This window comes from Ambystoma mexicanum, chromosome 1q, assembly GCF_040938575.1.
Source record: "Ambystoma mexicanum isolate Mex_15411 chromosome 1q, UKY_AmexF1_1, whole genome shotgun sequence".
Taxonomy (NCBI): domain Eukaryota; kingdom Metazoa; phylum Chordata; class Amphibia; order Caudata; family Ambystomatidae; genus Ambystoma; species Ambystoma mexicanum.
Genome location: NC_090922.1, coordinates 1,041,451,502 through 1,041,464,106, shown reverse-complemented (window position 1 = coordinate 1,041,464,106; position 12,605 = coordinate 1,041,451,502). Strand labels below are relative to the sequence as shown.

Below are 12,605 nucleotides of genomic sequence, written 5' to 3'. Positions count from 1 at the left end.
AACACGCTTAATACCGAAGAGGTTTCTAAGCACGGACCCAGGATTCGAACCAGTGTTGCTCTTCCGTCCCCTTGCTTCCAAGATGAACTATAACTGTGGTGCACAACCCAGCACTTTCGTTGGGCTAGGGGAGGGGCCATGTTTGGTCCAGAAGGAAGGAAGTGACGTGGAGCTAGGGAGGGTTTCCGGGGCATCGGGCAGTTAGTCCCAGTTGTTGAATAAAACATGTTGCATATCATTTAGTGGTGTCCGTGTTTCGTTTCACCTACTACAGAGTGGCCCTCCATTATTGTGATAATCAGGGCCATCACAATGAGCAACTTTATTTTTGATAGATATGGCCAAAGTGACAGAAAAAAGACTTAAGGATATGAGACTTACGGGAATGACAGGCCTGCCTCACTGACTGGCTGGCCTGCCACATGAAGACTGTCTTATTTACCGCTGCACTATGAGCTAACTTGATAACATGAAAAGACCCAGAAATGTTCAGCCAGACGTCAACGCCTATTATCTATCTACAAATGCATATGCCAGGAAATGGGCCCTCATTCATTGCTTTACATGAAGTTAGCCAGCAAGGGGTCGCAAAAGAACCCTCATATCATGTTCTGTTTGCTTGCCCTTGTATTTCATATCCATGCCATTTTGCATCACTCACTTTGCACATTATAAATGCTGGACTGGGCTACAAGTACCAGGATGCACCATGAAACATCACAGCACGCATGATGTTCAAGAACGCCTGTATCACCTGCAAAGCCAGTCAAAACCAAAATACCACTCTACCTGGTTGAGAAACTCAGCATCTTCCCTTACAGTTTCTGTCCTTTCCATGAATGCCTAAAAGCCTCTCTTGGTATGGGGCTGAATGAATTACGAATACCAATATGGCATTACAGAACAGTTTCTATTTTCAACTGTACTAGGTAGAGTTTACTGCTGTTTCTCTGTGCATTCAAGTCAATACAAGTAGCTTTAAAATGCACCATTGAACATGCACACGCCCAAATATTTGACATCATTAGTGCCTAACACCTTTGTTTTATAGGCAATGTTTGTGTGAAATTGTGCAGTGAAATACAGTTTGGCCCAATTTTCTAAAATGTTCTCTGAGGGAGACCTCTTCTTTGCACCCCCATTAAAGGTTTGGACATGCTTGCTGTAGCCATTGATACATTTGAGCTCTAAAATCGCCAGTTATCACTGCTCATTACAATTACCGGGTGCATCCTTACTACACGCATCGGCTTCACAGTCCCCATTACCACATGCATCCTCGTCCCAGTAACTCATTATCAATAACGTGAACCACCTCAACTTGGTTTGTCACTATTGTATGCATCTTCATGTCAGTTCCTCATTACCTTGCACATCCTCAACTCGGTCCCTCATTATCACACGCATCCTCATCTTGGTCCCTCATTACCGTGTGCATCCTGGTCCCTTATTACCATTTCTTGGTGCATTCTCATTCCAGTCTCTCTTTACTATGCACAGCCTCTTTCCATCCCTTCATTACCACATGTATCCTCATTCTGGTCTCTCAGTACTGTGCACACCCTCGCCATGGCTCTCATTCCAATCACCACATGCATCCTTGTTCCGGGCGCTCATTACTGCATGCAACCTCGTCCCAGTCCCTCATTACCTTCACTGCCTGCATTGCCTTCCCCTTGCAGCCCATTATTATCATTACTGTGTGCATCCTCCTCCCAGTCGCCTTTACTATCACTGTATGCAGTCGTATCCCAGTCCCTCATTACCACTTACATTTCCATCCAGCTCCATCATTGTCATGGTTATGTCTTGGTCTCTCATTACTGCTTGTATATCCTCATTTCAGTCCCTCATTGCAATTATCACGTGCATTCTTGTCCTGGTCCCTCAATAGTGCACCTCTTCTCATCCTGATTTCTTTTTACCATTACAGCATGCAGGCTAGGCATTTGACGTCCCAGACACCAGAGTTCTGTATGCAGCTTGTTAGAGCAAAGTAAATGATTTCACCCATTGCGGGGCCCTCCACGGATGCACATGGAACGTGTGCATGGGATTAAACACACATCTTGTTCGGAGGAATGTCCAATCTCTGGCTGCAGAATGGTGTCGGATGTTCCATTGACCATCTACAAATATGCACAGGAACTGCACGTCGCTAGTGAGAGCTACTTCCCACCAGGAGAACCCCGCTCAACAAAAACACAGAGGCAGCTTCCACAGAAAGAGCCACCTGCTCACACAAACATAAAGAACGCCAAGTAATAACTATGATATTTCCACCTCAAATGCAAGCAGGAGGTTTTCCTCAGGGCATCTGTTAAAAACAGTTTAACACGTCAAGTAACGGATTTACAAATGTCACCTCCCTAGGCTTCCAACTTCCATAAACAATCACTACAAGAAGGTGACTATCACACTTCTGTTTTTTTGTGCACGTATGTAAGAAGTACTGCCATACTTAGGGTAGGCTGCAGTACAGAGATTTCAATTTGTGCCATGTCAAGCTTGAAGAAATAAACCCTCCCTGGAAGGTTCAAATGATTGCATTCTGGTACATGTAGTTCTGTATTTAATATAGGTACATAGATATAAAATGGCGTGAAACAAATGCCAAGACTTATAGCACATGGTATGAGAGCCCTGTTTTCCAATATGTTGATGAGGCAGCATATGCATAAAGTAGTGATTTTAGGCAAGAAAAATGGTTCTATGTTTTTTTTTCACATAACAAGCTTTATTAGGTTTTTTTTTAGAATGGCCATAGCTAGCAGTTACTATGCATGCATTGTACTGCTGTGAGGCAGAAGAGAAAATGTGCTTATGTTCGAATTCTGGCCTGACTAGATCTCTCTTCGGTCCCTAAGCATTTCATAATATGAAGATTGCTTAGTTGTGTACATTGTGATGCATCGCATTTTACTCCTCTGCCTGCCACAAGACTTTCTAGGAAGTCTGAATATTTCATTGAATCACATTACAATGGGTGCATCTGGTCTGAAAAGCCCTACACACACCAGTTAGCAATGCCATCTTACAACAGACTGAATCACAACCCCCCCCATTTTAAACTGCTTTCTTTACTTCCTTGATGACTGCATGCTAGACATGCATACACTTTTTTTTCATAGCACTTCAAATCTTTCATCACGTCACACAATGAAAGGGGGCATTTGTTTGAATTGTGTCTTGACTAGGTAGAGGTATACAACAGCCTAGAACAGTCCAAAGTCTGGGCTTATCCACAGGCGCCTGTTAAAGAAAACACCCGATGAAATAAAATATAGCTCCTTTAGTTGCGTCACGCAGGGGTGTTGCTAGGTCTGGAGAAGATCCGGGGCTATGCTAATGTCGGGGAATGTCGTGACTCGGGGCTAGTAAGCCTTTAGGTTCTAGTCCCTGAGCTTCTATCTGGGTCTACAACCAAAAGACCAGGCGCTAGACCCCTCCTAACCCCCCAAGAAACGCCTCTGGTTGCGTGGCACTTGCTTCAGCGCACCTTCATAATCTACACCAGTGCATAGAGCCACTCCCTCACCCTCTTGCCGCTGCTCTTCTTTCTCCTCCTGCACGCATACAACTGGCCCATCCTTATTGTATGATATCCCACAGCGTGTTTGGTTCATGAGGGTTTTCTGTAGGGCCGGTAACCGTTGCCCACGTGCCGCGTGCCTGTTTTAGCCGGCCCCTTTAATAATATCAGGCGATGCAGCCAGTGAAATGGGAAACCTGCTGGTGAAGGATTCTTTCTGCAATCCACATGCATTGCTGACATGTGCATTGATTAGTAAGGGTTGTTCCAGAAACATGATATTGGGCCTGATTCATGGAATCTTTAGCATGGTGCAAATTTGCACTGTACTAAAACATCCATGAATCAGGCCCATTGTGTGCTATCTTTTTTAATTGGTTATGCTTTGTGGATGATTTATTTCAAATTAGATTGGCTGTGCAAACATTGTTGCCATGCCTTATTTTCTGGATAAAAAACTCACACAACCATCTCTCGCACAACAAGCTGCACGCACTTCACCACACCGCAACAACACATAAGCTGCACCAACAGCACACGTGGATTGACACCGACCCAATACTCGCACCAAAGCTCAGCACCCGGTGTATACCGAGTTAAAGCTGCCAACAGTACACCACTCCTCTCACTATCCTACACCCTCTTCACCTTACTAACCCATCCCACCTTCTCGTTTACAGATCCATCAGAGCGCCTGGGGACCAATTCCGTTGGTGACGGTGCGCTATTCAAGTACCTTTAACGTAACATAACATAACATAACATAAGTAATATTGGTTTACGTCTCACAATAAGGGATTATAATGTACGTTCAGTAAATGCTCCTTATGCCAAGCGTTCTCTTATTTGAGCTCTACATGTGTGCTGCTCTTGAGCACGTATCAACATAGATGTGAAGAGAATGAGAAATAACGCTGCACGCGCTTCTTAGTCTTGATGACCAATGCATGAATGTTGCTTACCTTAATGTTGGCAATGATCTGCTGATCTTCGGGCACGGCTGGATTGATTGCAATGACGAGGTCCTCGTAGCCATTGTTGATCAGTTTGACGGTGGAGCCGGCCACCGCGCCCAGCAGCTGCAAGGCCAGCAGCAGAGCAGGGCTCTTACAGAGCAGCATCCTGGTTCCCTCCTGTCAGTGCAACCCCAACAAATACCCAGGTCTGCACTTAAGGGCCTTTTATACTACTACGTGTTTTAAATGGGTCGATTTGATACCGTATGTTACTAGTTCGGCTGAACTGTGTCCTGGATTACACATCTTCAGGCTATGCCCTTCTATAAAAGATTTACTACATGTTTCCAAGTATAGATTAACCAGCGCCATCCGGCTGCGATGACGAAGGATGGGCAAGGATGGGCATTGGGCTAAGTTATGCACCCTGCACTTCCTTATTGTTTAATTTTGTTTGATTTTGGGTTTAACACACTGATGACTTCACGTCTGCTCATAGTGTCAATATTCGGACACATATTTACAACGTGCTCCTTGAAAGGGAGAGCTTCAAGGTTAAAGGACCTATATAGACCAGCATCTGGATTAGTCAACGCTGGGGGCAGGGGGGGGAGAGGCAGTGCTAGTGTGTATTATAGGGATTTTTAGAAGTTTGAGTTCTGGAAAACCCAAAGCACGTACAGCTTGGTGACAAAAGAGCAGACTTGCAAAGCTCTTTGGATGTGCTTAGGTCTCATATACTTACCATGGCCTTATGCGATATGTACATCTTTGCCTTCATGAGATATGAATCCGTCCTAGCAGCGTGTTGATTCCACCACATATTGGATGCATCCGATCTTCTCAAGTGCTGTGCAGGGAGAGTGCGGCCTGCGTGCTATGGTGGTGGACGTGCTGTGCTCGTCCTCCAATCCTTTCTAGGATGGTGAAAGGATAATGAGCCGAGGTCACCTCTGGCACCAGCCGCTGTTCCCTGTCTTCGGTCACTAGTCACAGTGTGCACGGCAGGCCAAGCTGTTTTTTTTTTATTAGGTTATATTATTTTACTTGTTATTTGTACAGCGCCATGATGCCATTTTTATGGCTTCGAAGCGCTGCAAGGTGAAAGCCCCTTCCGTGGGCCGTGGTATGCTCAGGCATGACATAAACAGAGCATTACATTGCATGCAAATAGTATTTATAATTTTAAGCCACTGTTCAATTATGAGCAGAGAGATCTAAGGTAGTGACACTATGTTAGCTGTGGTGTCAAGGGTGTTCCAGATTGGTGTGGATCGCTATGTCAGTGACTTTGTGAGAGATGGACTGCATTTCTTTATGGGACTCGGTCTATGGGGTGCAGCTCTAAGGGTGGAATGGAGGCTAGTATAAAGCAATCAATCAACCCCAAGGGTCTATTTGGGGCCACTGCTATACTTGCAGAACTGTAGGGGATTTCAATCAGGCCCACACCCAAGTTCCGCCTAGCATATAGTGTGCAAATGAAACCCTTATTTTTGTCTATAAGTTCAACATTCTGAATGATATACCACACATATCACACCGTTCTCAAAATACACCCCTCCACCCCCCGTCACACTGAACCAGGAATCAGGCTAGTTTGTAACAGCAAATATTTATTTAATTGTTTAGAGCTTAAAATCACAATATATTTTTCATAGGTAACAACAATCACCAAGGGGTGACAAGAACAATGAATGAAGAAAAGAATACTTTTGGGTTGGTTTTGAACAGATAGCACTATGGTTAGAGGTTCCCCTGCAACACTCCTCAACCCACCAATAGGCAATTCAAATAGATGTGAGGAGAGAGTAGGAATAATACAGACCAAGCAGAAGATCACTCCCTCCTTACCCCCTTAAACAAAAGAGAAAAATGGATTTGACTTTTCTACTGTCAAGATGGCTTTGAAACTGGCTGAGCAAAAACACTAAATGTGTCCAAAATGCTTAAATAATTATACATTTCTACAGGGGCCACTTTGAACAGATGGAAGCAAGCAAAAACAATGATTTAATCAAAAGAAACCATTTGGAATCTCAAAGGCAAAGTGGGAAATAATTTAAAGACAATTCACACGTGTAAAACATTTGCAATATGTACATTCACGGCAAACCTTTACTATGCAATTTTTGATTAAAATGGGTCAAATACACTATTTCATATGCGGTTCTGGGTTGTAGAGCTAGATATGGATGTTAGGTATCAGTGAGAATTGAAATTCCGTTTCTATCTTTACAACTGAGGGAGTTATAGAGGTTTTAGTCAGAGGTGTTTTCGGAAATAAAGACACGAGTTTGGACAAAAACTTCAGTTCAAAATCAGAAAATATTGCTTATGCTTTTACTCAAGGCTAGAGCATGCAGACTAGACAACCAGGTCGGGACGAAGTAAGCTCTGAGACTGATTCACGACTTCAGTAACAGATCCCCAGTGCCTTCCCCGGCGGAACCAGTCCAAACACTCGTAGTGGGATTTGTGAATGAGAGTTACACAAATAAAAATGACTATGAAAATGACGCTTTAGCAAATAGACAGAATACGATAGCACTAACATTTTGACACTGTTACTGGTTATGAAATTAATGATAGTTCAGAGATTAGGGTGGGACAAGATAATGCAAGGTATACAATAGTTCTCTAGCGTCCTATTAATGCTCACAAACCACTAGGATTTAAGATTTTAGGCCCGTTAAGATTCTGGTCAATGGATCGGGTTTATCAAGGAAGGACAACACATCAGGTGCGGGACAGCATCAGCTAGGCCGGTCGCCGGAACTGCACGGGATCTGCTTCTTGTTTCTGGATATTTCAGATCAGCAGGATGGCGAGTTCATCAGGCAAGAATTATGGTAGCAAGCCAGATAGTTTCAGGATGCTTTCCCACACCACAGCGCTCCACTGGGTTGTAAGGATTTGTTGAGGATTAATTATTAAGGATTGAGGCCTAGCAGAAAATGGTTCAGCTACTGCTTGGCCTGGTGATTGGCATCTGGATCTGGAAGGATGTTAAAGGCTGGATGTTGAATGCTGGATCAGAGTGCTTCGCTGGAATCAGAAGAGAGGGTGTGTCTATGTGTTGTCAGCGGTCTCTATTTATCCTTTCCAATGACATCACAAAAATGGGTGTATGGGCCGGCTTAACTAAACCTGCCCCTGTGAACTGGGATTGGATCAGAGCCTCATCTCCGCCTTACATCCGAGTGATTGGATCAAAGACAGATGATGTCAAATTTCTGGTTTGGTTTTTACAATCCTTAGAAACATCCCCAAACCACTAGTATCAAAATCGAATTCTGTCCTAAATACATATTTATACATTTGTAACTTCTATGAAAATCACATACAAGGATTACATATTTTATGGAGTATCTGTTCATCAAAATCCCACAGCTGTGAGACCTTGTTTCACCTTTCTGCAGCATTTTGTCCATTTCACCATGAAAACATTTTCCAAACTTTCTCCAAATTTCCACAAATATGCGTGTTTACCATAGGAATGTGTGTGCAAAGTTCTATTCTAGCAAACAAATTCTAGCATAAATACAGTTTATGCAAAACAATTCTAGCATAAATACAGTTCCCATAAAACCACATATATTGCCATTCCTGTTCAGAATATGCTACACAGTTCCACCACGTTTTGAAAGGTAGGGCCGAAAATTAGATTAACAACTCTGCCCTTTTTATATTTTTCACCACTTCTGATAGCGAGTTATAAGTCTCTAAAAAAATGTTCATTACATATTCTTTGCAGCAAATGGTCAGACTTTGTCTGTCTCTGTAGGCAAGGAGCAGCCCCACCTTTGGGATTTCCTTCTGCAAGCCTAGTTTACGACCTTTTCACATGTCCATTTCCTGGCCTGGAGAATCTGCCATTGTTCAGTCCCTGGCTGGAGACAAATGTCTGTCCTACCCCACAATTATCATGTGTCAGTGAGCATCTGCTGAGAGGAATGCCCTCCCCATCGGTGGAAACCTGTTTTTCAACCTCTTGCAGGCCCAGCCAGCCTAAGTTAACTTCTTAATTTCTTGACTTGAAATCCAGCATAAAACAAACTTGTTGCATCAGATGACATAGATAAATTACATTCTTAGATTTAAACTTGTGGGATCAAAAGAACTGTGATCAGTGTTCCTTTCAGCAACAGTCCTTTTATATTTGGAGCCGCGAGGAGAAGGACAGAGGACAAGGCCTGCACTCCTCTTTGCAGCTCTGCTGCGAGTGCCACCATCCGCTCAGCCGGATTAGCTGATCTCTCCCTTCAAATCACCTTTGGTGCCCCAGCGCGCCCTGCACACACTGCAGAGCCCCTCCTAATGGAAGGCCTGGTCGCCGTGTGTCCAAGAATTCAAAAAGCATCTTTTGAAATTGCTGCCCTTTCTGCGCCCTTTCCCGCCAGCAGCCCGCAGCCTGATTCGGCCCTCAGCCCTGCCGGCTCCCCCCCCGCCTTAAAGGGAGAGGGAGTGAACCACTAGGCGAAGCCGCGAGGAGAAGGCTAGAGGACAAGGCCTGCACTCCTCTTTGCAGCTCTTCGCTGCTCGTCTGCCGTTTGCCACAAAGCTATGCCGCATCCTGGAGGTAAGGAGCCTGACTATTGCCAACTAAATTCAAAACTATGCCTTGCCACCAGGAAGTTCAGACTACGTGCCCGCACTCTAGAGGCCACCATCAGCTCCCAGCCCCTCCCCACGAGCCCCAGCAATGCACGGCTATGCTCATGTACCTTGCCACCCACTTTACTTGCTAACAAGGCCAGACTCATTTGCCAAACTACAAAGCCCAAAGCCATTAAAACTACCTCCAATATAGCTGATAATGATGCATTCTACCCCACCTCCAATTGTTATGCTCCTATACTAAATGAGATTCCACCTGTGTCCACCACCACTGAAAATGAGCCCCTGTCATGATGCCCGCTCCCAGGGAGCCGGTTCAAGCCCTGCGTCCCCGAAAGCAGACATCCAGTCCCCAAGGAAAGACCCAGCAACCCCATATAGGGGCCCTTTGGACAGTGTCCTGGCGCCTATGGCGCCAGGCTCATAAAAGACATCAGTCCTGGCGCCATAGGCGACAGGCTCATTATGGGAGTGCTTGGGTGCACTTACCTGATGCAGACCATGCTGCAGGATCCCGGCCTCCTTGATGCCTGAAAGGAACTACTTTACCTGTGGGACTAATTTACCATCCGGGCGTGGTCGGGGAAGGATACATACCTGATTGGAGGAAGGATACATACCTGGAACTTCTTCCAAGGCTATTTAAACCCCACCCGAACAGCCACACGTGCTTCGCGTTGTTCTGCATCTAGCAGCTGGACGCTCACTGTGTCTGCTCCTGCATCCTGACTTCTGCCACCCCTGCCAGCATCCTGGATCACCTGCAAAGGAAGAGAAGAAGAGAACAGAAGAAGGAAAAGTCCTTACCTGCTAAATCCGCATCCCAGAGACATCTCGCCGACAATCCTGAAAAGGAAGACTTTTATTTAAAAGCTCATCGCGTCGATCGCTGCAGCGCCGCATTCCACTCACCTTTACAGGGCGCCTCTATGTTCAGCAGCGATCATCCGGATTCGCAGTCACGCCCCAGCACCTAGGGAGAAAAAGGCAAGAACAAAAGGTGAGAGAGAGAAGGGAATAAGGAAAGCTAAATCTCCATGTTAAGACTTACCTGTTGATTCATTCCCTCTTCATTTCGGGTCCGCGCCGCATCCTGGCATTTCCGGACCCCGGCCAATAAGGGGAAAAAAAGACATCAGCGTTAATGAGCGAATGAAAAGACATTACTAAAAAACGCTCATTAAAGACTTACCTGATTTCTACAAGAATTTCACCTCTCATCTCGGGTCGGTGCCTGTTCCCCGGCATTCCGTACCCCGGCCCCTATGGGGAAAAAGACACTAGCATTAGTACATTAATGCATGGACACAAGGGGAACCTCTTATCAAAAAACTTACCTGGAAGCCAAGCAAGTTTGGTTCTCACCAATCCGAAAATCCAGTGAAGTAACTGGATACCAACGCGCCCCTGCATCAGAAGCAGGATGGAGAGCTTGTCCTTCCAGACCCTAAGGTGAGACGCTACGGGGAATCACAGAAGGGTTTCGAGGAGGGTGAGAGGGGATTACCCCGCAGACAGTTAATCCCCTATTTTCGCCTACAGAAGGATACTTCTGCGAGCCAGACAAGCCAGATTTGGGGGCCCGGCCCAGTCCATCTTCCAAACCCTGCGCATCACCTTAGAAGGGGTCACAGCAGCGCGACCAGGCCAGCGCCTCCGTGGGAGTCAGGTGAGCGTTACAGAACGCGAAGCCTTCCTACAAATTCCCACCCAGGCGCTATGGAAAGTTCTGAGACTGATCAGTTGGCCCAATTACTGGGGGAATTACGGGCCGAAGTACATGCCGCTCGTCAAGAGACTAATGTCCTCAGGAGGGAATTAATAATATCAAAGGAAAGAACTGATGACCTGGCCAGACAGCTTTTGCAAGGTCAAGCTGGGCAAACTCCTCTACACGGTTCCGGAGGGAACCCCGCTCCTGTGGTTTCCAGTAACGCTGTGCTGATTAATCTACCCGGAAACATGCCGCTGGCCCCACCCGAACGCTTTGCTGGGGACCCCAAACGATTTGCCGTATTCATGAATCAGTGTCGTTTGCACTTCCTATGCAGACCTGGGGCCTTCCCTAATGATCAGACTAAGGTAGCCTTTGTATTGTCATATCTCAGCGGCTGCGCTGCCGATTGGTCAGTTCCACTGGTTACTCAAGATGACCCGATTCTCCGTGATTTTCAAGGGTTTCAAGCAAGCATGGAAAGGTTATTTGCTCGACACTCTCAGGGGCAGGCTCTGGATGACGAACTTCTATCCCTGCGACAGGGCAATCAGGACCTCCTATCCTATATTGCAACCTTTAATAGACTAATTGTGGAAACGGGATGGCCAGAGGATAAAAGAGTCACGTTGTTTTATCGAGGCCTACGCGGAGAACTTAAAGATGTCTTGGCCCAAGTTGTAAATCCGCCCCAAGAATGCTCAGAGTATATAGACTTAGTGGTCCAATTGAATCACAGACTTCAAAACAGAAAAGCAGATCGGTCCAGGTTTGAGACCCGGGTGTTGGTCAAGACCCATGCTAATCCCAAGGGATTTGATGTCTCTGAGCCTATGCAAATTGGAGGGGTTAAAGGACCCTTAACTCAAAAGGAACGTGAAAGGAGGCGGCAGTTAAAATTATGTCTTTATTGTGGGAATTCTGGACACTTTCTACGAGATTGCCCGGCAAAACCACCCCGAAAGGCAGTAGGAGCCGCTGATAAAAACCATGAAGACTCTGTTTCAGGAAAGGACTCCGCCCGACAAGCGTAGGGGTCCGCTTGTCGAGCTTGAAAACTAACTCTCAGACCTCGCATTTCATTGTGCCAATGGTTCTCGTAGATCCAGAACAGCCTAAGCGGTTGCATGCAATAAAGGCATACATCTATAGTGGGGCTATTGGAAACTATGTGGATCGTGAATTGGTCTCTAGGATTAACCTCCCTCTCCGTCCTAAAACCAGCAAAGATGTCATCACCACAGTCGATGGAACTGAAATTGCCTCTGGACCGGTAACGCATTCCACTACTGAGGTGACTCTTATTGGTCCCGACGGCCATCGGGAGGGTGTTGTGTTTGTTGTAATCAAGGCTCCACAGTTTCAGGTTATTCTTGGAATCCCTTGGTTAGAGACACAGAATCCTCAAATTGATTGGCGAGCTAAGAGAATTACTTTCCCGGATTGTACACAAACCTGCTACCCAGAAAACCTGAAGATTAATCTAGCATCTGTAACCTCTGCCTCCATGCAACTACCTCCGGAATACCAAGACTTTCAGGACGTCTTCCAAAAGGAACAGGCCAACACATTACCTCCTCACAGATCGTACGATTGCCAAATCCATCTGGTGCCCGGTGCACAACCCCCTTGTAGCAGGATTTATGCCCTTACCGAACCTGAGAACCTGCATTTGAGACAATATTTGGATCAATACCTAGCTAATGGTTTTATTCGCCCGTCAAAGTCCCCGGCATCCTCGGCTTTGTTCTTCGTGCCCAAAAAAGAAGGCGACCTTAGAACT

General features: G+C 45.8%; 1 protein-coding gene across 1 annotated transcript in view; it reads right to left on the bottom strand.

Annotated features, from left to right (window-relative positions):
* Positions 1-4,681, bottom strand: part of LOC138541074 (calcium-activated chloride channel regulator 1-like) — a 275,621-nt gene extending 270,940 nt beyond the window's left edge. The window contains exon 1 of the mRNA XM_069641727.1: positions 4,495-4,681. Within this exon, the coding sequence (XP_069497828.1) occupies positions 4,495-4,653 (159 nt within the window). The 5' untranslated portion in view covers positions 4,654-4,681. The remainder of the gene's footprint in view (positions 1-4,494) is intronic.
* Positions 4,682-12,605: the final 7,924 nt, after the last annotated feature.